Source organism: Gymnogyps californianus, chromosome 12 (assembly GCF_018139145.2).
Source record: "Gymnogyps californianus isolate 813 chromosome 12, ASM1813914v2, whole genome shotgun sequence".
NCBI classification, from domain to species: domain Eukaryota; kingdom Metazoa; phylum Chordata; class Aves; order Accipitriformes; family Cathartidae; genus Gymnogyps; species Gymnogyps californianus.
Genome location: NC_059482.1, coordinates 5,694,647 through 5,722,437, shown reverse-complemented (window position 1 = coordinate 5,722,437; position 27,791 = coordinate 5,694,647). Strand labels below are relative to the sequence as shown.

The window sequence follows — 27,791 nt, the reverse complement described above, 5'->3', positions numbered from 1 at the left end:
TGGAGAGGAGGCTGCTGCCGCGGTGTGTGGTGGGCAGGTAGGGTCGCGGCGCGGCGCTCCGCTCGGCTACGCGGTTCTCTTCGTGTCCGTGCCCGCTGTCTGAAGTCCCCTGGACACTCAGCGGACCGGACAGGCAGTAACAGCCCTGGGTGAGGGCCAGCGCGCCATCCGTCTCCAGAAGCTCGCGCCTGGCCTCGGTCAGTAAGGGAAACTTTTGACGGCTTGGGGAAAAATTACTGTAGAAAGTGTTTTAACTCACTGTCGTTGGCGTCCGCCGAAATCCGTGGTAGTGCCATGCTTAGGACTGATGCCAGTGTTCTGGTAGTCGTGCCTAGGTGCAGCTTTGTGCACCTTACTAAGGGAGCAAATCTCCTGAGCCTGCCTGTGCCTCGGTCTTAACTTCCTTTTCAGGTGGCTTCATCATGGATGAAACTGTTGCTGAGTATATCCGAAGAACTGTACTAAAAATCCCACGAGATGAAATCAAGACAATACTACAGAAATGGGACTTTCTGTCTGAGACGCAGCTGCAAACCATAAACTTTCATCAGATAAAGGAGAACATTTCTCAAGATGTTGTTCAACTCTGTGAGGTAATCCTTTCCTTCAGGAACTGCCTGTCAGTGACATACAGGATGCATGTTGAAGCACTGTCAAAAAGACATTCTTATGAATAAATGAATCTTCTTTGGCCAAAACACAGCATCAAATGGCAGCTTGTAGTCTGGAAAATGTAAAGCTGAGCTGGTAATACCATCAATTTTGTCTGATTGATAGGAGTGCGGGATTGACCCTTACTAAGTATGGAAGTACATGTTTTGAGCTCTGAGTTGCACAAGGTAGATAAAAGCTCAGTGTATTAAACCTTTAAAAAATAGGTGTATTTCTAAACTGTAAAATAAAGGCATTGATTGAGATATCTACTCATTACATAGTGCTAATTTAAATCTATTTAGTATGGGTATAGCACTAGTTTATACCATTTAGACTTTTCAGATTTTTTTGAAAAATTTTCTTGGCCAGAACTACTTCTGTTCTGCATACTGTAAGCAAAAAAAAGTTTTCTGATCTCCTACTTGCGTACTCTGATGTTGGTGTACCAGGAATCTTTATATGTACCAGGAGTCTTTATGTACAGTATCATAACCCAGATAGATAGTTATTACTGATATCTCTTAAATTCTATAGCTTTTTGTATCATTCCCTTTGAATTTCATACTCAAAGATTTATTACATGGGGTGTAGATCAAACTGCAGGCAAGAAACTGTTAAGTTATTCTTGTAAGATAGCAAATGTTGTATTTTAAAATAGCATTTGTTTCTGAAACATTCTGAAACATCTGTAACAAGTAGTGTTATGAAGTTTCTTAAAAATCTCTTCATGCTGTAAAAGTTAAATAAGGAGGAACCAAGCATGTTAAAATTCCTGACAGTGAAGTACTAGCCAATGTTGCGTAATGTCATGAATACCCATTAATTTTATTTTCTAGTTGCTTGTACATCATACAATAAGGACAACATTCTTCTTGCTGCCTCTGCAGAAAAACTTAAACCTTGCTGAAATAGCTTTTGTTATTGATTTCTTAAAACTGTATTGTGTGCACATTGGGACTAAGTGTGGTGCCTCTGAGGAGAGTGTACATGCTGTGGACTTCAGTGCAATGTCATTTCAACTACCAATGCTGAGATTTTTCACTTACTAAACAGCGTGACAGAGCATTCTGGACCTGCAGTTCACCATGTACTGTTTTTCTTCTTTCCAGGAGAATTCTGCAGACATAAAGCAAGCAGCTGTCCTAGACATAATTTGTAAGTAAGAAATTAATAAAACCAACATCTTTATATTTTTTCTGAATAACTTGATAATGCCCTTAATTATATAGCAATTGCCCTAGTGAGGTACAGATGCATTTAGTGTAAACAGATTACACTTTAGATGACAAATCTTACTAGATCTGACCTTTTTTAAAAAAAAAAATCAAAAGCTCAAAATCAACAAAAGCATGTTTGCTTCTTCTGAGGTCTAAATAGATGCAAACTGTGGTAAGCCACATCCAGCAGACAGTTATAAATGTAGAAAGATATGTTTGTCTCCAGTATGCACCGAACCCCAAAATCAGTAATATCGTGCTCCAATAGGGAGTGACATAGGCAAAATTATCGGTGAATACTCCAGTTGGAACTCTAACTCCAATATTAATTCACAACTTGATTACCTAATAGTTTAAATCTCAAGGTTTCTTTTAACAGTCTACATTTCTTAGTTTGAGTTTATACTGAGTTTCGGTCATTTTAGGTAAAATCCTTCTTTAAACGTTGAACCTCAGACATACCCTTTATTACTCACTTAACTGAATTAAAAAAGATCTTCCTATCTCTTTTAATAAAAAACTATTTTGCTTTTAGGTTTACTATGAGTGGTAGTTTAAGAGTGCTGAATAAATTATATTGCATTATAAGAAGTAATCTTTTTGAAATAACCTGGTCATAAAAGTATTGTAAAATTATTTGTTCCTTTAATGACTGTTTGATAATACAGTATGGTATTGATCAATTCCTATTTTTCTTAGACAACCACATCTACCCAAACAAAAGAGTGTGGAGTGTTTACCAGATGAAAAAAACAGGTAAAATGCCTTTCCTTGCTGTAATCTCACAGTTCTCAGCAACGTACTGCAGTGCTCCCTCATATCATACGTTTTAAATACAAACATAGTCTAGTATGGATTTTTCAATAGAGATATCTTTAATGTTTTTAGAATACTTTCAGTTAACTTCTCGAGCAATTTTTAGAAATTATTAACTACTAATTAAATATTAACTGTTTATATAGCAATAATAAGGCTCAAATTTAATATACAGCTTTCTGTATAAGGCTGTGCAACTTCAGCTTTTTCTGCTTAATTTTGTTTCAGCAAAACTGTAAAAACATCTCTGAACTAGTTCTTGTAAACACAATTCTCTGTTTTGTTTTTTTTCTTGTGTAACAGGGGAAGAAACGGAATTTTTTGACTTAACAGATTTCAAAAAAAAATTTAAAAGACGACTTCGGTCAGCCTTGAAAAATGTAAGAATAAATCTATTCTAAATTTGTTTCACAGCTCTGGTGTCAATAGATTATTTTAATAACTTTAGCGAGGTTTGGTTTTTTTTCTTACAGTCTGCATCAAGAATTAAATGGAATTATTCATTTGGGAATTGTAGGAACTGCATGTGAAATAGGAAAAATGTATTGCATATCTGTTCTAGCAACTTTACAATTATGCTGGAGTGAAATAAAATGTAAGTTTGCCTTAAAATATGACAGACTTCAAGAAAGGCAGTATGTTTATGTTTTCTATCAAATCTTTGCCCTGTTTGAGTGTACGTGTTGCCTAGGTAAGTTGATATTGCTTTGTCCTGTTACCCAATAACAATACAGAAACAACAAAAATTGGATCAGAGTATAGGGGGAATTTGAAGTAGCCAGTAAGCAGGACAAAGAAGTTCAGTTACTATGACTTAGATTAGTAGCAAAATTGTATCCATTTCCTTTTAGTTCTGGTTTTGAAATGGTATTTTGTGATGGCTGTGAGAACTTGGCCCCGGTATTTCATTACATTATAATGACTGAAAGACCACTGTCAATAGCAAGAAGCAGTTTCTAGACTACAGAAATGAGCATGGTAAGAAAAAAATGGAAATGAAATACTATCATCTCACTTTTTTACTAAGCAATTTGCAGAAGCCTTTTCTTGCTTTACCTGACCAGCTTCATTTATGCAAGATAATAGAAAATGCCTCTGGCTAGTTAGCTGTGTCACTTCTTGATGCACAAAGGATTCTCACTGACAACAGTAGAGGGCAACAAATACAAATCAGACTTATAGATAATCAGCTGCAGTTCATAGAACTCTACTATAATAAAGTTTTGCAATATTTTCATTTAAAAAAAAAAATTCCACAAAAACTTTGAGAAGTGATGTTGGTCCAGCAATTTAAACAGTTTATGACCTAGTTGGACTAAAAGCTTTACTACATGTGCCTCAGTCAAAGGGAGGTTTGTTTTGTTTTTGTTTTTCAAAGTTTTCCCACTTTTAAGTCACCCAGATTGAGTCAAGGTAAAAAGAAGCAACCGAGGAGCAAATCTACAAAAACAGGAAAGGGAATCTTCTTCAAATTTCTGATTGTGTACTCTTAAGCAGTGATAAATATTATATTCAGGTCTAAAATCACAAGTTGATCACAAGTTTAGTTTCTCAAAAATTGGACACATTGGAAATATTGCCACTAGCTCTCCATCTAAATAGACACTTTCTTGTTGTGTTTTTCTTTTCCCAAAAGAGAGAATCAAGGCTTTTTTAATAAGCTATTTTTATTTTCACTGTTCAGAAGAAAATGTACATCAACAGGAACAAAAGTCATGTTAGAGTTTGAAAGATGATTCTTTTTTTTTTTTTCCAGTTTGTGAGGTTATTGTTTTTCTGTGGAAATTTGATTTAAATACAATCCTGACCACACTAGTGGGATTTGTTTCTTATTCAAGCAGTGGTGTACTAAATTATGCTTGGGTCTTGTGAGCACAGGGTTAAGAGATAACAAAATCTTTCTGAATGCCTGAATGTGCTGGTAAATCAAAGCTTTTCTTTTTCTGTTTAGGTCACCATCAACTTTAAAGAATATGAGGATAATGCAATCTGGATTAGAATTGCCTGGGGAACACCATATACAAAACCAAACCAGTACAAAACCAGCTATGTTGTATACCATTCACAGACTCCCTATGTCTTCATTTCTGCCTCAGTGCTGAAGAGCAACTTGCCTCTGCTATGTCAGGTACAGAATAAAACTGTGTAGAGCCTGACTTCACCACAGTCATGTAGAGCTATAATTGTGTTGGCTTATAAGAGGATGGGTAAAGATTAATCACTTAATTTACTAATTTACATAGTCATTTTTTTTCCCTTAGCTCGTGATAAAAATGGGGCAAAAAACAATCTTTATGACCTCTGGAATGGTGCATTGTGAATAAATTCAGTTTATTGGGATTTTTGCTGACCTTGAATTGTTCTAATTTCTTAACCAAGTGTTAGGCAATATTCAGTTAAATTGTCTCATAGAAGTTGAAGAATATTACATCAACACAGTTAACATCAAGAACTAAATATATGAGCTCATCAGGGAATGCTATTAATTAGTTTTAAAAGACATTTTCTGTCAACTCGTGGTGATCAGCGTTGGTAGTCTTTAATTTTTTATCTATTTAGCAGACTTCTGTACTAGTAATTTAATTATTTTATTAATCTGTTTGTTTTATTTATTTATTTTTCAGCTGATAAGGCTATAGGCTTATCTGGTTAATCCTGTGAATGCTTTTCAGTATTAACCTAAGCTTAATTACAGTCTATTCAACTTTTTTTCAGACATGAGAATCCTGCTAGTTAAAGGGCAGTTGCTTACCTTGGAACAAAAACATTGCAGTGCCTAGAAATACTTTATTTCTTCCATATTATAAACACAGTGATGATTAAGACTGATGTTAAAACAATTTCAATTTTTATTTAAAGGCCCTGGTTGTTGCTTCCAATTACCATGACATCCGTGAAATGGAGCTTCGAAGTCATTCTTTAAACTCCCTTAAAGATATTGTGTTTAAGAGATATAGCCAGGTGAGCCACTTCACAAGTACATCCTAAGATAAGTCTTGCTTTTTGTTTCAGGCCTAGTTCTCACCCCCTAGCAGGGGGGAAAATTCACCTCTTCCAGAGGACCATCAAGTTAAAATAATATTGAACTACTGAGGTGGACAGCCTTTCATTAAGGTAACATTACAATGAGGATGTAATTACTTGGTATCCCACCTACTCTTTATTACTGTTATTCCTGATGGTTAAACTCAATCTAAAAATTGTATCACCAATTCAATCCTAGGACTTTTTAGCATCATTTCACTAGCTTCCTAGAGCAATGATTTGGAGGCTATTAGAATGGGCACTTACTCTGCTCATCCATGTAACACTTGTAAATAGGGAAATATTCACAAATATCATATGACAGGCATTCTTTTCTCAAAATAAAGCTGGGCTTTCTGACTTCTAGTAACCGTCAAAAGTTGGAAGAATACTCACTTTCAGAATGAGAAGTAAAAAGAAACCTGGGAAGTTCTTTTCAGCTACAGCCTCTAAAAGTGGAAGTGGACTAAAATTATTTTTTTTTCCCCATTTAGAACTTCCAAACTTATTATCCAAGACCTCTACAAGAAAGGAATGTAGCACCAGAAAGTGGTACGTATATTTTAAATTTAATAGCGGTTTGAATGTCATTACTGCTGTCTTATGAAATGAGATTCACAATAGGAAATGTACATATGTTACATTCACATTATATTATCCATCCCTGGTGGGGTGCCATAATACTGGCTATCACTAGGAGAGGTAAATATTTCCCCATGACTGTCACTGGACAGAGTTATGAAACCAAAAATACCCCGTGCCCAGTATCTCCTTTCATTTTAGCTTTTTCTCTTGGTAAGAACTGAAAATATAAATGATGGAGATAATTAGCTTATGGGAAAAAAAATCGTGATGAATTCTTTAAAATTATTATTTTCAGATTTTCACTGGAGTAATCACCTGATCAGAAAAACAGTATTGTATCAGCTGACAAAGTTGTCGTTTCGTTTTTTCTCTTCTCTTCTTTTCCCTACTCTTTTCCCCTGCAGCAGATTTAAGGATAATTCAAGAAAACAGAAATGAGAAAGAGAGAATACAGAGTGTGAATCGGGAAGTTTTCGGTGATGGTCCCCAACCAAAACTCGAATTTGCACAATATAAGGTAGTAAAAGCAACAAATTTTCTTTTTTTGTAATTTTAATATAGTGGTAGCTACATTAAATTGCAAATTAAGAAAAATCTAGTATTTCTTCAAACTTTAGGGAGGACATATTTTAAAATAAATTAGTTAAGAGTATCTTTAAGAAACAGATTTGCATTGAGTTTTTGTCAGACTACTAGTTCACGTTTCACTCTTTCAGCCGTGTGAACTAAGCATTTTGACTTGTTTTTGTGATAAAGGTAGACTTACACCAGCAGTGTGTTGAAGCATAAGAAATTAGGGTTATTTGAAGTACATACAAAGCTTATGCTACATATAACACCAGAATTTAACTTCTTGGATGATGCACAGATTTCATCTGATGAACAGATATATCGGAAATTCTAAGAGATACTTAATGTTTTACAATATTACTGAACAAGTGGCCTCTTTCAGCAGAAAACTTTACCACATGGTGGCACCCTCTGATTTTATTAAAATATTCCTCCAGCTGGAATCATGTTAACATGAGAAATAATAGACAAATAAGATACTGTCTTATTACACTTCTAATGTAATGTTTAAATAATAACAGACAAATAAAATATATTCATTGCTTATACTCCCTGGCTAAATCTTCTGTTAACAGCTTGAGACAATGTTTAAAAGTGATCCTAAAATGGATGTTTTGGATAAAAAAGAACCATTCAGATGTCTGGTCAAGTTTTCTAGTCCACATCTTTTAGAATCGCTGAAATCCTTGGCACCAGCGGGTAAGTGTTCCAACTCTATAAAATGGAGGAAAAATCCACAGTTAAATATTTTTGTCATCTTACATTCTGCTTGTATCTTGCATAAGGGAGAACCTTCAGTTTGTTTAGAATTACATAGACATTTAGTAGAATAAAAATGTTACCACTATAAAAACTTATGTCTAAATACATACCAGTTTGTTCTTAGAATTACTGGTTTGTACATAGATACTCAAGCTGGTTTTTTAGTTTTATAACAGTTATGAAAGCTAAATATTGGTTGAGTTAAGCTGTAATTATCTGTCTCTCTCTCCAGGTATGGCTGATGCACCACTTTCACCACTACTTACATGTATACCACAAAAAGCTAGGAATTATTTTAAAATTAGAGAGAAAAAAGGTTTCTTTCCAGGAAGCTTCGTAAGCCCTTAATTTAAAACTGATTCATAGAGAAATACACAACTCATTTATTACTGGTATTAATCTAAATCATAATAAACTTCAAAACAGATGTTAAAAAAATAACGTATTCTTTGATAATCCCTTAAAGTTTTTTTCCAAATTATGGGTTTTTTTGAATTATTTTTCCACATTTGTCTTTAACAGAAGACTTAGCCCTTTCCTTAAATAATAAAAAACCGTTAGTTGCAAAGTTTAAACAGAGATCATGGTTATTGTAAATTTAAATGTGATGACTGCTCTTAACTGTATATTTAATAGTATTTGTGAAGTTAAAGCTAGCTAAAGCTTAATGAAGATACAATAAGAGAGCTGTAGCTATTCAGTTTACTATCACAGCTATAGGTGGCCGCCTTATCGCGGCTCCAGTTCAGCAGCGTAACAGAATATGTGCCCCATTTTGAACATGTGAATAGTCCCATGCAAATAAGTGGAACTACTCGTCTGCAGCTCAGGCATGTTTTTGTCTTAGTAGCTGAAGGTTATATTCAAAGACCATTACAGGGCATGGGGAAGAAGGGACTCTTGGAATATAGATGTCCGTAAGAAGTTTCCGTCCAGCTTTAATGGATATTAATTCAGATCCAGAGTTTTTACTCACCAAGGGCAACAGCCAATAACAAATACATAAATTTAAGAAAAATCTGTCTATTGGTATTAATGTCTTAAGAAATTTTACCTTAGAGGAATACAATGAAACAGGCAATAATTTTCTTTTGAGGAAGTACATGTTTTAGAATATTTCAATTAAGATTTGATCCTTCTGCAGTCCTTGCACATCACCACTTTTTTGTGCTTGGGGACATAAAGATTGCACAATCAAGATGGCAACATTCACTAATGCAAACAACAGCTTTGCACTGGAGTTCTGTAGAGTTGGCAAATTGTAACTGGCAATTATATAGATATTTTTATGGAACCTGCTGCATCATTTTTAATCTGAGATGGACTTGATCTGAAGACTCAGTTATAGTGTACAAGTGTTGCTTTTTTAATTCTGTTACCTGGAAACTTTGTGCATGTTCTTTGTGTATATGGAATTTCCGATTCACTTTAGGTATGTCAATGTGCAGAGACAGCCTTCATAACTTCATGGCACAGTGTAAATATTTTGAGAGGTTGTATGGGAATGTTTTTGTTTTTCAAACTGTAAATAAATGTGTAAATTAAGTCTTCTCATAGAAGTTTGTTTGGCCTGACTTAGAAACATGACTTAACATACTGATTTTTGGTTTGGTTTGTTTTTTAGCATCTCTGTATAACTCACACATAAAAAGAAGTTAGTTTAGGACTATCTGCTAGTGATATATTTTTAGGACTTCCACCTGTGTGATTTAAATGTTAGTTTGACAAAGTACTTAATGTTAGGATTCTGAAACAATTCCAGGTTTTGTGTGATACACAAAATGTGTGATAGACATTAAGAGTTGGCTTTTAACATCTCTGACTCCTACCCTCACAGAGCCTTCTAGGAGTCAGACCCATTAAGATTCCAGTATGTATTTCACTCTGTGCAGCTTTTTCTTCCTAATGCTGTCTCCCAAATAACTTAAATGCCTAAGATGATAATGATTTACCATAAAGGTAAAGTTGCAAACTACTCTAAAACATTGTGAGTACCTGGCCTACTGCCTGTTTCTGCCTCATTTCTGGGAAAGGCAGTCTCCATCCCCTTTTTAACAACCAAAAAGTTCATCTCTGATTTTCAGATATATGTTTCGTCTCTTAACTTCCTGTAACCAAGGCTATTATAGGAACTACGCAGCACTTCCAGGCAAGCAGGCATGTATTTATTAATCACAAGCAGCAGAACACGTGCAGATGAGAGGCTAGGGGCTGTAAAATGAACACAAGGCCCCAGCACGTCCTGGGAGCTACACGCATCATGGAACCCTTCCCCAGGTAACAGTATCGTTCATTTTTTCCTTTGACTGGCCAAGCTATAGGGGGAAAACTCCCGTGTGTTGTGTCATTGGCTCTTTAAAACGCAAGTCTACATCAGTAATTAAGTGCAAAATATGCGCTGTGCAGAGGAGATGCCGCAGCCCCATCCACCCGCGGGAGCACTTTTCCACAGGCTCTGGTTCCACGTCCTCCCTCACGCCCACACCGTTATTCCCTTTTTTGCCGTGAAAGCGCTCACCGTTTCCCCGCTCGGTTGCTCCGGCGCGCGGGGCGGGGCGGGGCGGGGCCCGTTTTCTCACAGCGCCCCGCCCGCCGCCGCTGCTCCCAGTGGGACGCTGGCGTAGGGGGCGGGGCCGGGCCAGGCCACGCGCCTGCTGAATATTCAACGGCGGCGATGACTTGACGGCCGCCCCCGGAAGTGGGGGGGCCGAGCAGCTGACAGCAACATGGCGGCGGCAGCGGCGGCAGCTGGGCGGCGTGGCGGGGGGTTGGGGCGGCCCCCGGCGCCGGTGCCTGTGCCCGTGGGGGACCTGCCGCCCGCCGGCGAGCTGGTGCGGCCCTCGGTGACAGAACTGTCCCAAGTGAGGACCAACATCCTGTGCACGGTGCCCGGTTGCGGCAAGGTCCTGCCCAACAGCCCGGCCCTCAACATGCACCTGAGCAAGGCCCACCCGGTCCAGGTACCGCCGCCGCCCCGACTCGGGCCCGCCGCGCGGTGAGGCGATGCCGGCCCGGCCGGGCGCCTCCCTCCTGCTCAGCCCCGTGGGGGCTGCGGCGGCGGGGGGGGCGGGCGCGCCCCGCCCCTCACCTTGGTCTGTGGGGCTCTGTAATGGCGCAGCTCTTTCTTCCGCTCCGGGCCGAAGCCCCCGGGGCCACCGCGGGGGCCTGCTGGAGGTCCGGCCTCGCCCTGCCAGGGCCCGGCCTCCTCCCCATCCCAGCCGCGCTGCGGAGTCGCCCCGAGCCGCAGGCCGCCGGCCCCCGCCCCTGCTCGGCGGGAAGGCGAGGCCCCTCGGGAGCCTGCGGCCATGTACGGGCCCGGGGGGGTCCCGCGGACGCGACTGCAGTGTTTAGCTTTGCTGGGGTTTACTTTGTGGAGTGTACTAAGATGGGGGGGCGGGGGGGGCGAAGGGTGTTCCAAATGGGAGTAACGAAGCGCTTCTCGTTGTCTCTTGTTTAAATCTCCCCCACGTGAACAGTGTGTGCAGGTATATGTATAAATACACGAGTGTGTGCGTGTGCACAGTCTGACCGGTCATATTGAGAATTCCACTAAAATTACTCATAGAAAATAACCAATTTTGTACCAGTGTTAAACATAACTAAGGCAGTTAAAAGTTCTTTGGGACTCACTTTCTGTTATTTCATTTGCTTATTGCTTATCTTTCTGCAGTAAGGCATTATAGCCCCACTTGTGAGGTGCTATGCAAACATACTGCGTTTCTTACCCTTAGCAGTTGGCAAGCCATCATAATCCAAACGCTGAGTGCTGTTATGCTGGGGTTTTTGTTTGTTTTTTAAAAATGTCTGTGAGCCAAAAAAAACCTAGATGGATGCCATTTTGGAAACAAGCCCTCATTACCATAGTACTCCTGAGAAAACTCAGCATGTACTGGGGGGGAGGAGAGCCACAGTTCGGCAAGCATATATTTGAGTGTGGGCCTTTCGGAAAGATATCCTTACTTTTCTCAAAATCATAATGCCAAGTGTGTGAGGACAAATCCTATTCCTGGAAGACTTCAAGTGCAGCATTCATAGCTGCATTCTGAAAATGCAGCCCCAGTGGGCAAGCAGCAAACATACTTGTTTTGTGAAATGGCTAATTACAGAATCAAGTATGTGTTACAGATGGTCGTTGGTGATGAACAAAAGGAAATAGTCTCAAGCATACTTGCAATCTCCTATCTCTGATTGTTTCATTTCGTTTCCTAATATGCGCTAACAACTTTTGCGTGTGTGTTATGTGTTGTATCTTGCATGTACGTATGAGTGGAGGTACAACAGAGGTTGAAAACATTAATTCAGGTTCAGCAGAGTCATTTCGGTTGTGAGCTTGTGCTCTGAGCGTATGCAGCAGCCAGCGAGGACTGCAGCTAGTGGGTTATATAACTCGTGTTTGGGGTATGATGGGTGAGGAAATGCTGCTTTCTCACCAATTGCCTAGATAGCTATTAACTATTGGTGCCTTGTAGAATTATAACATATTTCATACACCTAGTTACTATATCTTGTGATAGCTTGGATAAATACTGAAGCATGGACGGATGGAGATTTTCAGGAACATCTGACTTATTGCAAGGGCATTGTAATTGAGAGTAAAATGTTATTGAGGCTTAAGGGAGACTAATTTTTCTGTATTATGTCTTAGATAAAATATCTTCAGTATTATGCACGGCTTGAGAATGCATCTTGAATGAAAAGATAGATATGAAGGTAAAAAGATACAGATCTAGGTGTGTGTTACTCTGTTTCTCCAGAAAGAGATGGACTTGGACTAATATTTTAGTATTAGTATTTCCTTTTAAGAGATAACTGATTCCCCAGACAAGAAGAATTTAGTAGATTGCATTTGTTAGTGAAACATGAGGAATTAGTGAACAGGCAGCTTCGCAAATGAGATGGTAGGAAGCTATTGGGGAAGAAGAGAACGTAGTAGTGCTGAAGAGAAGGGAGGTTGACTTGGTTAATTTTCATTAATAAAAGTAGCACCAGTAGGATCTTTTGATACCAAAAACTATGAGGTATTGTTGCTGCAGAGGAAGGACATTTACATAGGAAAGCAAGATTACCCTGTAAAAATAGAGTCGAGTACAGTAGTATGAGGTTATAGTCTTGTGAAGTGATGACAAAAAATTTGACCAGTCGTGGTTTGTAACAGAGATAACTGAGATGGGAAACACTCGCAAAAGCTATTTGGTCATACGTGTATGAGCATTTAGGGTAATGCTGCTGTGAGAAGGGCAGTCCTAAAATATGTCAGAAGGATATTTTCTATCACTACTGTAGGGTAGGAATCTGATTCAAATAAGCTGAAATGAACCCAGAAGAGGTGTAGAAAAGGGCTACTAAGGATGATGAATGGCAAGTGTGTCTGACAAAGGGAAATTAGAAGAATTTGGCTTGTTTGGCCTAACAAAAGAACATGTGATGAAGTGTTGATATATAAATGTTTGTTTTCTGGCTCCTTAGCTTAACTAAGCCAATAAAAAATGAGAACAGTGGGTATAAACTGGCACTTAATGTATTAGGGTTGAATTTTTTTTTTTTTAATTCTTTGGTCTTTTATCTGTATTATTTTGTGGAGAGAAGGCGAAGACTTCTGTGTAGTTTAAAAATGAAGCTAGAGGGGTTCATGTAAAGGAGAGGATTCTATGGATTCCTGTGACAGCAGGGAGGCTGTAGTCAGTGGTGAACTGGAAAGAGTAGCTTACCCTTGGGGTAGGTTACCCAAATACAAATATTACACTACCACAATAGTTTTTATAGTAAGAATAAATGTACTTCTCTCCGTGCTATTTAGTAAAGAAATGCATGATATTCTGCTGCAAAAAAATGTTTTCAATAGTTGGCTACAGTCTGCTGTAACTTATTGTTTTAAATTAATCCTTTGGAGTAAGCCTTTCTGTTGCAGGAAAGCAAGACGTCACTAAGTTCACCTTGACTAAATCAGTAGCAAGGATTATTACTTTCCATTTTCCATGTTGCTGCCACAAGCCCTGTCCGAATGTCAGTATTCCTTACAATACAAGTGTCTGTGTTGTGAGAAGTTAATTGAACAAATATCTACCAATAATTGTGGTGGGTGGCTATTGTAGAGACATGGGAAGTAAAATCAGACGTACAAGGAGAGGACTTGTGAGAATGTCTGAAATCTGACTGGCCAGACAGGTTTCTGAGACGATGCGAGATTAACCATTTAGAGCCAGGAGGACTTTGAAGATGGTCAAAACAAGATTACTGTCTGGGTAGGGTTACTTATACGTATAGAGTATTTCTCAACTTGTCACAATATTGTTGTGATCTGTGCCTCAAAAGTCTATGTTCCAGCTGTTAGAAAAGCATCTTCACTCATGTTTATATAGCTTTTAAACACTTGGTGTTATTCTATACCTTAGTACATAAGTAGTTCTAAATAACCTGACTGTGGTTTACCTGTTAAGTACCTGAACATATTTCCCATATTGCCTTGTCATTTGTTTGGTTGTGACATTAAATATAACACACTTTGAAAAACTTCTTATTTAGAAATAAGTAACTCCAATTGCTGCTTACTAAGCATATTGATTTCATCTGCAGTGGGAGAGACCAAACATAGTTTTGACTTAAAGGCAAATCTTTTTTTTTTCCTGAGGACTTTGAGACTGGCATCTAGTCAAAGTGTTTCTGGGTAAACTCGGGGTTAAAAAGTGTAATTGGGGGTAGTGGGGCTGGAACAACTAGATTTCTTTGAGTCATGTTCCTATTTTGGGCAGTGGCTCTAGGAGGTGCAAAAATAATCACAATAATTATTCAGCAGAGATGAAACAGGCCTGTTTATGAATGGTTTGTCCATGGGGAAAACTGCTGTGCATAAAGATGCTTAGAACGTTAAAACATTACATGAAAACTCCCTTTTTAGAGAATTTTTCCAGGTTTTCTTGATGAAATGGCAGCTGATCATTTTGGTCGAGAGGCTCTAAACTTTGCTTCTTTGGGTATGGTATGTCATTAACAAAAATGAACTTGCGGCAATGTCAGCAAGTAGCAGTGTTGAATGTGTGGAAATATAACTGAAATATTGCTTGAAGGGATTACATTTTACGCAGAGTATCTTAGATTGAGAGATGATTTGAGGAAAACCAAAATCATTGAAGTGTCCCACTCATCTGCTTCACAGTCTTCCTGAAGTGCAAATGAAATGAATACTTAAAAGCAAGGTATGAGTAGCTCAGAACACAGAGTTGTTGGGTTGTGGCTAACTGTAGCTAGGTAAGAAATGAGGGTGTGAGCAGTGAAACCCTTTGTGTTCTGGCAGCTGTGGTACATGCTTTCCGTTTGTTTCACATGGGATGACTATTGCGCTTTGTGGATTCTTTGTGTTTGGTCTAACCTGTGTAAATGCAAAGCAGCTGGAGATCTGCCCGAAGAAGTTAGGGAGTGACTGGTGTAAAATCAACTTTCCACCACTTACTGTGCTTACTGTCACTGTTGTCATGCTAAGGAAAATCAGGTGCAGAGCTCAAACAGGGCGTGCTCTGGTAATTCTTCCCTGAATAATCATCAGGATGCCATCATGGACTACTGTAACTGTCTCTGGGGACTGGGTTGGCCTCCTACTCAGCCTCAGGATGTAAGGAGACTCACAGCTACTCTGAGCATTGGATTTTTAGTAGTTCACTTTTAATTTTTTGCTTAGACACAGATGCCTGATGTTTCCAGTGAGGCTCTTTCAGATAGGATATGTCCAGAGGGATATGTCTTGTCTGGTTTCCATGGCCGTGTCCTCAATAGGAACAGGTTCTATGTGGTTGAACAATTCGGACAACCCCGCTAGTGTGTCCTTTTTCTATGTATTTTTGAGGTCCTCTTTGAGCAAGTTATGTTGCTTTCTTCTATTGTGTACATATGATGGTCAGTGAGGCAGATCACATGGAAGGCGCGGGTATACCAGTCACTTAATGTTTGGAGGTTCAGAATTAGCATACCAGTTGTTTCATAGACTTAAGTGAGATTTGGTTTATAATCTGAATTAAGTGGCAGCGTGTACTTGGCATTTTTCATTTTGTTACAAGTAAACTCTAAATAATGCCAACAGAATTCCAACGTCAGGGAAGTGTTGTGTTACATGGTGTGTGATTAATTTTAATGGAGCTTCAAGTAGACTGTGCTACTAACAAGTAAACCCACATTGAATTAGCAGTGTAGTTAGTATCTGTGGGGAAAGCTTTTTGGCTCAAATAACACAAAAGGCAGTTATAATTGGCTCGGGGCAGTGAGTGTCTTGGTAAAAGTAAATAGCACAGTACCACTACTCTGTAGAGCTTGTTGTAATTTCACTTGGTAATTTTGATGGTATATTTGCAAAGTAGCATCCACGTAGGTGAAAAACTCCATTTGAACTTTCAGATCACTTAGGACAGTGCCTTCAGCTCATTGAGGTGTGTAAACCCAGTGAGCCAAAGTTGATGTGTATTCTGAATGTTGTCTTTAGTATGCAAACCTGTAGAATTGTCAACTTCTCAACTGGTTCTTTTTCAGGATGGAAAACTTAATGCACCAATAAGGAAGGGTTTGAAAACTTCCCGGAAATTCTACTGCTGTCCTATTGAAGGCTGCCCTAGAGGACCAAACAGGCCGTTTTCCCAATTTTCTCTTGTAAAACAGGTATTCCTATTTCCTCAAGTATTATTTTCATACTGATTTAGTCCTGACTGTCTCTACTCCAGAGTGTACACTTTTGCATTCAGATATGAGCAAAGCCTCTCAGCATATATCCAAAAGGTGGAGAATTGTATGCAGACACTCCGCATGGGCATATGGTTAATGAATTTGCATGTTTGCGTGTTGATATTAGAGGAATTGAACCTTTTGATCAGGCAGATGCCGATATGTTCTGCTAAACTAGAAGACAGCCCCTCTCCACAAATTAAAAAGATGGAGAAAGATCAAAGGGGGGGGGGGGGAATCACAGTAGCAACCAATAAAGGTTTAGAATGTGGCTGATGCTTTTAAACTGCTTTTTCAAGTGGTCAAGAATTAAGAGTTTTTCTCTGCTTTAGTATCAAAATGCATTTGTTTACTAGTTACCTGTTTAAGGAAACATGTAAGACTTGTTTCTGCATGAGTGAGTAAAAAAAGCACTCTTCTGCTGTTGATTACCTGTGATAAGCTGGGGAGACCATGGGAGATGAGTGGCTAGCACTTGGTGCTGTAAATGAAAGGGAAAAATTCTGGTGTTTGCTCTGAAGTTGACCTGTGTGACTTGAGACTATTTGCTCAGTTGTAGATCTTCAGGAGTGTGCACATGTTGCAACATATACTTACTACACTCTTTGGCAAGATTCATCTATAGATTTATTAATCTCCATAGGAAACCTCCGATAGCATTAGGACACATAAATGTTTATGTGTGGTTTAATATGCACATAGCACAAGCAGATTTGCAAACTTTAAATTCTTTCTGTTGATTTCTTTAGGCTTGTAACTTATTCCTAATGAGACTTTTAAAAAAAATTTAATTCTACTCTTCAATGCTATTGAACAACTTCAAAAAATGCAAATATTAATGTCTCCCCTAAACATGATTTTCTTTTTTTTATCTTAGCTGAAGGCTAATGTTTACTTTTCATTGTGTATTCTAGCACTTTATGAAAATGCATGCTGAAAAGAAGCACAAATGTGATAAATGTAGTAACTCCTATGGTACAGAATGGTATTTGAAGCGGCATATAGAGGTCTGTGGCAAGACTTTCCAGTGTACTTGTGGGTGCCCTTATGCCAGCAGAACAGCATTACTGTCTCATATTTACAGAACTGGCCATGAAATTCCTGCAGAACACAGGTAAAAGTGAAGCAGTTAAGTAATCATACTTACATTCATCACCAAGTCCTCTGTCTCCCATGTACTGGCTTTTTGTCTCCTTTCTGTTGATTAAATTGGAAATAGGCTCACATTGTTTTAGCTGTAAAGCAGTTTGCAGTTTCTTTGTTCTGTTGCTTTTAGTAGTTTCTGTTTTGTTGAAGGCAATGATGATCGTCTAATCAATAAGATCAGGTTTCCCCACATGTAAAACAAAAAGTACTGATGACGCTGCACTGCATGGCATAAATGCTAGTGGTTCTTGTTGCATCTGCTTTTACAGTTCTGTGACAGTAGAGATGATTTGGAAATGTTTATAGCTGGTAACTGTGGTGTGGAATGCAGCTCAGTTTATTTTCTTGTATAGTCTAGTTGTCTTTGCAAGTATTAATGGATTCTTTTTTTAAATGCCTGTATATGCATGTTTAGATTTATAGTTGTCTTAACGTGTACGTATATTTCATAAAGGGTAATCTGTTTCCTGAGGCCTAGCCTGTCTGTCTTGGAGATTCAACTGCTGCAAAATTAAGTTTTGTGTGAAGGAGTGCTAATTGTATCTTCAGTTTCCATGAGAGACGTTTACCTGTACACTGACTTTAAGAGCACTGTCCCTTCAATGCTCAGTCTGAGTTAGCATCAAAGTAACAAATTAAACATCTCTTCAAATCAGAGTGCTTAGTGTACAAGGGGGAATAAACCATCTAAACTTCTACCTCCACTTAGAAATAGTTCTCCATAAAAGAGGTAACCTTTTTTTCTTTTTTAAATGTGAGAGTGAGGAATGAAATTTTTAAACACTGAAGTTCATGGAGTCTTTTTATGTTTTAATCAGGATTAGTTGTCTTCTCATATCCAAGCTCATCTGTGACTTCAGTTTGTATTTTCAGTGCAATGACTCAAAAGAATGGAAGGCAGATGTTTTGTGCTTGAAAGGAGTATAAATTATTGATCTCATATTCACAGGGATCCTCCTAGTAAGAAAAGGAAAATGGAAACCTCCGTACATAATCAGCAGCTGGCAGAGAAAGCAAATGAAGCATTCATCAATACACACAATAATAATCCTGGCACTCAGGAACTGGAGTCCTCTGAAGTGAAACTAGTGGCCTCTCTTGAAGGCTCCTGCAGTTCGAACTTCACGAACCAAATGCAGCCAAAATGTACACCGAAGATGCTTTTACCAAAGCCCAAGGTGGCTTTGGTTAAACTTCCAGTGATGCAGCTTGCTCACTTGCCTATATACGTATCTGCAACAGACTCTTCTGTCAAACCGGCTGTAGTGGCTGTTGATAATCAAGGTTCAGTTGTAAGTACTGTTCATTTATTGCCTCAATCTATAGGAATTCTGATTCCAGCACTGGAGGCAGAAACACTTGTATTTAAAGATAGTATGCCTGTTTCAAGAGTGGCAAATTCTGGTGATCATGAACCAGTAAGTACTGGTGTACAAGTTGAGTTGGACATGGTTACATCGAATAACACAGGGCAAGAGCTGGGGAATGTTTGTCACAAGAATAAAATTTCTTCAATAAATATACAGACTGACTTATCTTATGTTTCACAGAACTTTGTACCAGCTGCAGCCTGGACTCCCAATTCTTCTGTATCCTCTTGCTCCCAGACAGATCTGTCATTCAGTTCACAGGTTTCGTTACCCATCAGTGTACAAACACAGACGCTGCTGCCTGCTTCCAAACTGACTTCATCCATAGCTGCTCAGACTGATGTTTTTAGTCAGGTTTGTTTTCCAACGTGTGGCATTTCTAGAGAGACTCAAACCAGTAGGACGCAGGACTCTATTGATGGAAGAGTGCAAATGGACCAGGCTGTAATGTGCGGTGACATCTTTGACAATGTTCATTCATCATATAATGTTTCTACTCACATTGAACTTCCAGAAAACAATTTAATGCCTGCAAATATAGATCAAACCTTGCTGCAAAGGAGTAATTGCAAGAGCCTGAATCAAGATACGGTGAAGTCTGAATCTCTTATCAGCTTTAATACACAGGCTAATATACTTCCACCTCAAAACATGATGGATAATCAAACCCAGACAATGGACCTACTAAGTGATCTGGAAAACATCTTTTCAGGAAACATGTCTGGCCAGACACTGGATAATCGTGGCCTTTTGTCCGAGACAAGTTCTAATGCTGACACGCATCTGCCGTCTGGTCCACCACAGAGCACAGGAATAGACTTTGACATTGAAGAGTTCTTTTCAGCATCCAATATCCAAACTCAGACTGAAGAGAGTGAGCTTGGTACCCTAAACTCTGAGCCAGTTTTGGAGTCACTGGACATTGAAACTCAGACCGATTTCTTATTTTCAGATAGTGCCACTCAATCATATAGCTGCCGAGGAAATTCTAACTTCTTAGGTTTGGAGATGTTTGATACACAGACACAGACAGACTTGAATTTCTTTTTGGACAGTAATACCCATCTGCCTTTAGGAAGTATTCTGAAGCAGTCTAGTTTCTCCATGAGTACTGACTCATCTGATACAGAAACCCAGACAGAAGTATACCTGGCTACTAAAAATATACCTACTCAGAATATTGAAAGCAAAGTCCAGCTCAGTAGCGCTGAAACACAGACTATGGATAGCTGTTTTGAGAATCTAGGGAGTTTATTCCTTACCAGCAATGAGACACAGACAGCAATGGATGACTTCCTTCTGGCTGACTTAGCCTGGAATACAATGGAGTCCCAGTTCAGTTCAGTAGAAACACAGACCTGTGAAGAGCTGCGCTCCTTGTTTCAGAGCTCTGACAAGCCCAGCCATTGACTACTACGTAACAGAACTGTTTCCTCTGGTTTGAAATTAAGTTATTGGAGTGGGAGAGATGGCTTGACCAAGTCATCCACTTTGCATTATTGAATGTAGTTATCATGAGCAGTTGGCCTAAGAGACTTTTCGTGCTGAAGGTACTCTATTGATTATGTAACTTTACATAAGCTATGTGTGTATAAACAGGGGGGAAGAGGGGGGCTGTAACTTGTTAATACACATTTGAACCTTAAAAAAAAAAAAAAATTATGTGGTGCCTATGTTTTTTCCTTAATCTTCTTTACAAAGCTGATACTGCTTTCATTTAAACAGAAGAACTTTTAAAGTTGTTCTATATATATATATATGTCTCTCTCTCTATTCCTGGCTTACATATAGGGTTCCAATGTGCTGGACCAAAACCCTGACCTGTCCAATTCAGATGCTTCCCTGAACTTATGGGGGAGGATTCTATTAGTGTAAGCTACTTCTGTTTACTTTTTTTAGTAGCTTGTATTTTAAATCCGGCATGAACATAATAAGCTGTATTGTCGTCTTTTACTTTATGCCTTCACAGCTCTTTCTCCTGCATAAGTTGGTATTTTCCAAGTACCTGTCCAACACACTAGACACATATAGACTCTTGAATTGTTGAATATATTTATTATTAAAAATATGTAGAAAGCAGTACTTCCCCACCCCCCCCACCCCCCGAGTGGCACTGATGCCCTTTTAAGGGTAGGAAAAGAACTTGGAATACGTAACTATAGGGAAAATTAGTATGTCGTCCTTTTAGCTAATGTAATAAATGGGACTAACATTTTTAGAGTCTTGAGGAGGGATTTGCTTAAATTATTTCTGTCTGTAAGATGCAAATGTTACAATGTGTGTGCCTCAAAGACTGGAATAATTTGTTTTTGCTGAAATTCTCCTAGCTATATTAAGATATAAGTTGAGAAATGTTACAGTGGTTTATACCTCTATTACCTTAACAGAAATCTTTAGAAATGGGAAATGAAATTCTCTAAAATAATCACTCACCTAGACTCCTGGTTTTGGACTTCCCGCTTCCAAAAACAATTGGAATCCATACAACAGAGCTGGGAGATCAGCTCACGGAAGCCCTTTCAGAACAGCTGTATCTTGCTTTTGCACATTGATCTGCAGCCCTTAGTTCCTGCAGCTTTTAGAGAGTTTTTCTGAGTATAGTCAAATTCAAACAAACTGATTTTTCAGAAAAGAAACGTGACCTTTTGTTCATCTTGCCCCTCATACCGTTGTTTGCAGTATTTTTCATTTGCATGAAAAAAATGAAGCCAGTTGTGAATGTATGTTGGAATTTGGCCTTAACTAATTTTTATCTCTTACTGTAATACCTGCAAAACGTAGGCCTCTGGTTTTGTCCTGCATAGGTTTTAGTTTCTGTTACCTTAAATGAAAAGAGAAACCTCTTTGTGTGGAGTTCCTGGGCCTGTAACAGACTTTACTCCTCCATTGTGAGAGGAGAGGTATTGGCTGTGTATTTACTAGGCAGCCCATCAGTAAATGTATGTCCAAGCCTTAGTTTTGGAAGACTCGCTATGCTTTGTGCTTCATATCCTCAATTCAAAGACGTGGGAGTTAAGTTACTCATCCATTGCAGCTAGCTTGTTTTGTTGAAAAGGAGCGATACCTTTTTTTTTCTTTCTGTCTCTTCCTACCACTCTTTAAATTGCTGTAGTTAACACGCTAATACGGTAAGCATCTCTACTTTTACTGGAAATAATCTCTAGATTAACCCTGAAATGCATATTTTCCTCCTGAAAAATACCTGAAACCACAGCTGTGTTGCCCCTGTAATTTTTCAGCGTTTCTAGGTGCGAGTTCAGACACTTCCAGTCTTTGGCTGAAGAAACTGCAGGAAGGAATCTTGCAGTTCCCCTCAGGAATACAGTAATTCTGCTTTGGGGAAAGGCCCCCCAGGTTTCACAATGCCTAGAGTTCTGATCTTAAAGGTGGGGTATATTAAAAAAAGGAAGGCATCTCTTGTAATTCTGTTTCTTCTGAAGATATGGCTGATTAATATTTACCTGCCTACTTTGAAATTGGGAAATAAGATAAATGACAAAATTAGGTTAATTTGTTCTATTGCAGTATTATTCTAGTAATGTTGCATCTTCAGGTAGTGTTTTTCCTTCTCCTTTCTTCCGCCTGGCTGGAATACCAGAGAACATTTCTTCATAGCATAGGCGGCTGTGTTTCCCATGTGCAAGTTGTCTGTACTGACGCATGAAAGAGAAGCAGTTACTGTAAATCTGCTTGGGGAAAACTGTTATTTTCCACAGCTGCAGAAGGCAGAAGAGAGAAATTGTTCATTACCTCTGAATTTAGAGTCGGTCTTTTTTCTGCAAGAGAAAGAATCTTAGGTGATGAGGAGCAGAATTACAGAAGGCTTTGAATTGCAGCCATCTGAGAGACCGGCTAGCATTTAAAGAACTTTGAAACTAATTTACAAATCAGAATGAGAATTGCCACGTTCTTATGGTGTAAGCCAAAGCTCTTCACATCAGTGACTATCAGAAAAAAACTAAGGTTTGTGTGGACGCAATCTTACAATGTAATTGTTACTCATTTATTGTACTTTGTAATTAAAAGTATTTATGAGCTTTGTGTGTTTTATTAGAACATGCAAATACCATTCCCTTCCCTCATCCTATGGGTTTAAAACAGTTTGAACTTTAATTAGGTGAAGGCAGTACTACAACATGAAATTATTTATTGAAAGTGCAGTATTAAGAAATTATTAAATATGTCTGCATTGTCTTAGGGAAGTGGCTCATTCTGACCAAAATTAACTTCTTTCTTCACAAATTTGGTTCTCCATAAGTTATTCATAAAAGTCAGAAACAGGTTTGGATCCTGTGTTGCTGGCCTGTGTCACTCAGTTTGGATTTACTAAGTATTTTTGTGAAAATGTGAAGACTGCAGCCACACTGCATAGTTTGCTGAATCCACAATAAAACTAATGAAACCTGATCTGAAATGCTGTTGCTGAATATTACGAATTCTTCACATTTGAACAAGTTCTTTAAAATGGCTAATTTTCGATTTTGGCCGTTTTTTAAAAATAAACTTCAGTCAGAACTATTTCTTGGTAGTACTAAAATGATACTTATCTCCCTTTTTCTGCAGTTTGTCTCTGATTTGATTTTCAAGGCACTGTCTCTATTGTAAGTATTGGTCAGCAGTGACTTACAACTTTGCTTATTCTCTTTTGTATCCTCTACTGCCATTTGAACTGCTATACAAAAAGTAACATCAGATTTTCTGTAGCCTCTTAGCACAAATTTTTATCTGGAAGTGATACTAATGTTCCTTGTACTTACTCTTTTGCATTTCCTGCTTAATTCTGTTACGCTGATTGCTGGATCTTTATCTGGATGCCTGTGTAATGCTACTCAGAAATTGAATTTTGTAGTTTCACTTGAGCTTTTCTTTAGTATACAAAAAATCAAACAAATGAAACATAGCAAATTTGGGACACGCGTTCTATGAGAACATAAGCACAAAACAGCTGAAAAATGAGAGGTCTGTCTTGTTGCCTTCCATGTTTGTTTGTCACAATGCTAGAAGTTTGTATGACAGTAGATGTATGTTTCTTCTACTTTTGGCTTTATTTGCATCTATTTCTGCTAATACGCTTGTAAATACTTCTTTCTGCTTTGGGTAGAGAGAGAATCTTCCCCCAACTCTTCATGTCAGCCTAGAGAAATTGGTAGTTTAAAGTCAGAGTTTACTAACGCTACGTATTCTTAGCTATGCAAAGCTGCTTGTCTAGAAAATTTTCACTTCCAAAGGATACAAAATCTTAAAAATATATATATATACTTGCAGCTGTAAAATAAACAGCTGTAAAACAAGCCTTGTGAGACTTTGTCTAGTTTTGAACGAATCAATCAGTGTCTATAACTTAATGTGTGTAATACTCCTTACAAATTTTTATTGCAAGGCGCACACGCAGTCACTTTTTCTGTTGAAAACGAAAGGTTGAATTTCCCTGTTAGCCATATGTACCTTGGTTGTGTAGAGGCAACAGAATAAAGATGACTGCCTTCCACTTTTAAATCCTTATCCTGCTAACACGTGCTCATGTGCTTAATCAGATCTGAATTTTTTTTTTTTTTTGGTGAGGCTGGGTAGAGATGTAAGTGTTGGCAGGATTGGGATCTTAGGGTGTTAGGGTTTTTTTTTTTTTAATAGCCTTTCAAATATAGGGTAAGTCAATAGGACTGATACATCCTGAATCAACATAGGGTGCTCAACTCGCAAAAGAGTATGTTACTGAAATGACAACTCAGAGGTGAACCAAATGTACTTGCCTTTATCATTAAGGTTGTACACCTTCCTTTGCTTTAATGTATTTCTGATGTGTTGGTTTTTTAAATATGATCTTAATGTACAATTTACTGTTCCAAATACATTCACACCAAAATGGTGTTAACATTCTGGGCCTTGCAAGCTTTGTGATTCATGTTTGGTTTAAGGTGCTGCTATGCTTGTGTTCCTAGTGGAACAGGCCTACTGTGAACAGACTTCCATTAATAACTTTGTATGAACACCATGAGGATAGGGTTGTTTAATGGTCCCAAGCTTCAATGCATGGTGCAAACATGCATCTTCTGTTTCTTTTGTTGTTGTTTTTTAACAGTTGATGTGAATTTAAATGTGCGCTAGAAGGATTTGCTGCTTTAGAGCATGACTGAATTTTCTTGTTGAAAATGCCATTGCTATGCAATGAACAGAATCAAGGAACTACATCATTCAACTCTGCATTGCCTTGCAGTCAGGTTGAGGGTATGTTTGTATTCCTGCGCCCGACTCTTCCACTTCACCGACAATGTAATCGGACAGCCTGAAACAGTGGAAACTCCTGAAGGAACTGCTGAGTTAAATAACAGAAGTCCTCTGCTTCTGATCCTTTTTCATATACTGGCTTTACAGCAGTATCTTCAACATAACTAGCAATGGAATATAATAGATGACTTGTGATGATGTAAACTGTACGTTTCACAACAACTAATGCTTTACATGCATGCTTCAAGCACTTGCATGCAGAGCTAGATTGACAGTACTTCTATCTACAGATATTTGCAAGTGCATCTATGATAAAGCTAGATATGAAAGATAGCCATATTTTTTTCAGCTTACAGAATTCAACACCTGATTATGATCTAATTTAAACGTGTAATTATTTGGAACGGATGAGTAATAAGTCTCATGGGTGAGTCTTTCCCAAAGCATGTGTGAGTTAACAAGGCTGAGAAATGTCCTTAAAATATTTTTCTTCTCATCACTGCTGGGATTTTGATCTAGTGGACAAATTTAGTTTTCAAAGGATGTCCATGTTTAATTCTTGCTGTTTAAGCCAGTAAACTTGCAATGAACAGATAAAAGCAAGCATTTGTTTCCTAGACCTATTTTACAAGTGACAATCCCAAAGAAGGAATGTTGTCCTAGTAATTGTGAAACTTTGAAGTATATTAATGCATGCAGAGAAAACCTCGTGCCAAAATACTGTTTCATATTTCCCTCTGTTGGAAACTGAAGTGTTACACAAAGCTACTAGTAAGTTATTCAGAAGTATTGAAACGTTTTGTTCACAAATGAAGCACTTAGTCCTGTAAATTATACATATTTTGGAATAAAGTTAACTTCAATCAGTTTTTGCCTTCTGTTTTAATGGCTGTGATCTCCTGCCTACAGCGGCATGGGTGGGGTATTCAGTGCCTATTGGCAAGTACCACCTTAGCATCTTACCTTTTGAAAGCTAGGTTTCTGTTGAATTGGTAGAGATTTTGTAAATTAAAACTATCTTACAATGTCAGTCCTTGATCTCCAGAGGCAGCAAAAGTTTTCCTGTGTAGTCCTACTTCTCAGTGAATCCTAGGAAGTTTAAACTTGCAACACAAATGTAATCGGAATGTCAAGATGCTACATTTCATAAACCTGAAACAAATCCATTCGAGAGGTTCTCTGCTGGAAGTGAACCTATGCGTAGACTTCCGTGCAGAATCTGATGCATGCAGGCAGGGCTGGATTCTGACCAGCAGCATCCAGGCTGGCTGCACTAGTGGTGCTCCGTCTCAAACCTCTCGGCAGTGCCTGCAAAATTTAATCTTTAATTACCTTGTATGCACAACGGAATACCTCTACAGTTTCAGCTCACTGACAGGTGCCTTTCTTCTACAACAGACTCTCAGGACAGAAGGACTATTTTGCATTCTTCCTCTACCTTACCATCCACCCCTCCTGTAATTTTCAACATCTCTAGAGTCATAAGTAACATCAAGTAGAAATTCAACTACATTATGATGATTAGTTTTCAAAGTATCCTACTAGAAAATTACAGTCCTCTCTAACAGCTTATATTATTTTGCAATATATTTTATATAACTGAGAAAATAATTTTTGCCACTATGAATATTAAAAAAAAAAAGCTAGAGTAGGTTGATTTGGAGTATGGATCGTACTTGTCCCTTTTCTTCCTGTACGGTTCCCATGCTTAGTAATGATCCCACCATTTTCTGTTAGCTGGAGGATATAAAATGCTGATTTCTATTGTTACCCGTGTATCTTGTAGATGTAATTCAGAGTAGGTGAACGAGTAGATGCTCCTTGACTGAAAGTTAATCTGTACTATTACATCAGCTATAGTCACGAATATATAGTCATTCTCTGACTATAGCAGGCTGCTGTTTTCAGTCCCATCGTACCCTGAGGTAAGTATTTGCACAAGGCAGCATTCAGCCCTAGTGGCAGCAAAATATGGGAAGTATTTCCAGAGGGGAGTATGTCGTCAGTATCTAGAAACTAAATTCCTGTTCAGAGCATTTAAAATTATGGAAGAGTCAAATGTATAAGATGATGACTATCCTTTTAGGAATAATAGCCCTATTCCTATCGTAGGGATGATTCTGCTTAGTTTAGGCTGTTATTCCAGGCTTTTTTTTATTCAGAACGGATTTGGCCCATGGACAAAAGTCAGATACTTTGACAGACTGATCCTCATGAAACTTTCACAAATGGTAGACAGACTAAAAGGCAGGACAAACTTTAACTCTTGATTGAGAACAGATTGAGAAGAAGATAATGGCTGTTTGGAGATCAGGGAAGCCTCATGTATTTTTTAACTACTTTCTTGTTTGCTGTTGCTGAGAATTCATTATTTCTTCTGCTGGCAGTGAAAGCATCCCTGACCGGTTTGTGTTTAGTTCCTGAATTTCCTTCACTTAAAGAAATTGCATGCTGGCAAGCTGATTGTTTTCTGTCAAAACAATGGAATTAGAGGCCGATATTCTTTCTGGCTCCAGGATTTGACAGCGAGTCCTCTGGAATTAGTCCTTTGGAAGTTTGGACCTAAAACAAAAGGGGAAAAAAACGTTGATTTAACTTCCAGGTGTTCCATCATTGTATTTTTACATTGTTGTCAACAATTCCCTTTTCGCTTGTTTTGTTTTGGCACCTTGAATACAGGAAGCACTTCTAGCTGATCTAGCCCTTAAGTTTATTTCCT

The 27,791-nt window shown here is 38.4% G+C and overlaps 2 protein-coding genes across 3 annotated transcripts; both read left to right on the top strand.

Annotated features, from left to right (window-relative positions):
* Window positions 1-154: 154 nt before the first annotated feature.
* Window positions 155-9,178, top strand: CENPN (centromere protein N). Of its 2 annotated transcripts, XM_050904063.1 has the most exons (12): window positions 155-197; window positions 412-593; window positions 1,764-1,809; window positions 2,571-2,627; window positions 2,991-3,067; window positions 4,639-4,815; window positions 5,547-5,648; window positions 6,206-6,263; window positions 6,701-6,813; window positions 7,442-7,565; window positions 7,861-7,964; window positions 8,479-9,178. In XM_050904063.1, exons 2-12 carry the CDS (start codon window positions 423-425, stop codon window positions 8,578-8,580), a joined length of 1,131 nt encoding a protein of 376 aa, XP_050760020.1. In that variant the 5' UTR covers window positions 155-197; window positions 412-422; the 3' UTR covers window positions 8,581-9,178. The 2 variants fall into 2 exon arrangements, with proteins under 2 accessions (XP_050760020.1, XP_050760021.1); XM_050904064.1 differs by having other exon boundaries at window positions 7,861-8,518.
* Window positions 9,179-10,531: 1,353 nt separating this feature from the next.
* ATMIN (ATM interactor) lies at window positions 10,532-25,940 on the top strand. The gene is made up of 7 exons (XM_050904080.1): window positions 10,532-10,588; window positions 16,143-16,268; window positions 17,246-17,445; window positions 18,427-20,397; window positions 20,639-20,718; window positions 23,411-23,448; window positions 24,927-25,940. The coding sequence occupies exons 1-4, from the start codon at window positions 10,559-10,561 to the stop codon at window positions 20,255-20,257; spliced, it is 2,187 nt and encodes a 728-aa protein (XP_050760037.1). The 5' UTR covers window positions 10,532-10,558; the 3' UTR covers window positions 20,258-20,397; window positions 20,639-20,718; window positions 23,411-23,448; window positions 24,927-25,940.
* The last annotated feature ends 1,851 nt before the right edge of the window (window positions 25,941-27,791 follow it).

Coding starts and splice junctions, on each gene's coding strand:
- CENPN (XM_050904063.1), top strand. CDS start 423: ATGGATGAAACTGTTGCTGAGTATATCCGAAGAACTGTACTAAAAATC. Junction 2,628..2,990: donor TTACCAGATGAAAAAAACAG/GTAAAATGCCTT, acceptor CTTGTGTAACAG/GGGAAGAAACGGAATTTTTT. Junction 4,816..5,546: donor ACTTGCCTCTGCTATGTCAG/GTACAGAATAAA, acceptor TTTTATTTAAAG/GCCCTGGTTGTTGCTTCCAA.
- ATMIN (XM_050904080.1), top strand. CDS start 10,559: ATGCACCTGAGCAAGGCCCACCCGGTCCAG. Junction 10,589..16,142: donor GCAAGGCCCACCCGGTCCAG/GTACCGCCGCCG, acceptor GTTCTTTTTCAG/GATGGAAAACTTAATGCACC. Junction 16,269..17,245: donor AATTTTCTCTTGTAAAACAG/GTATTCCTATTT, acceptor TGTGTATTCTAG/CACTTTATGAAAATGCATGC.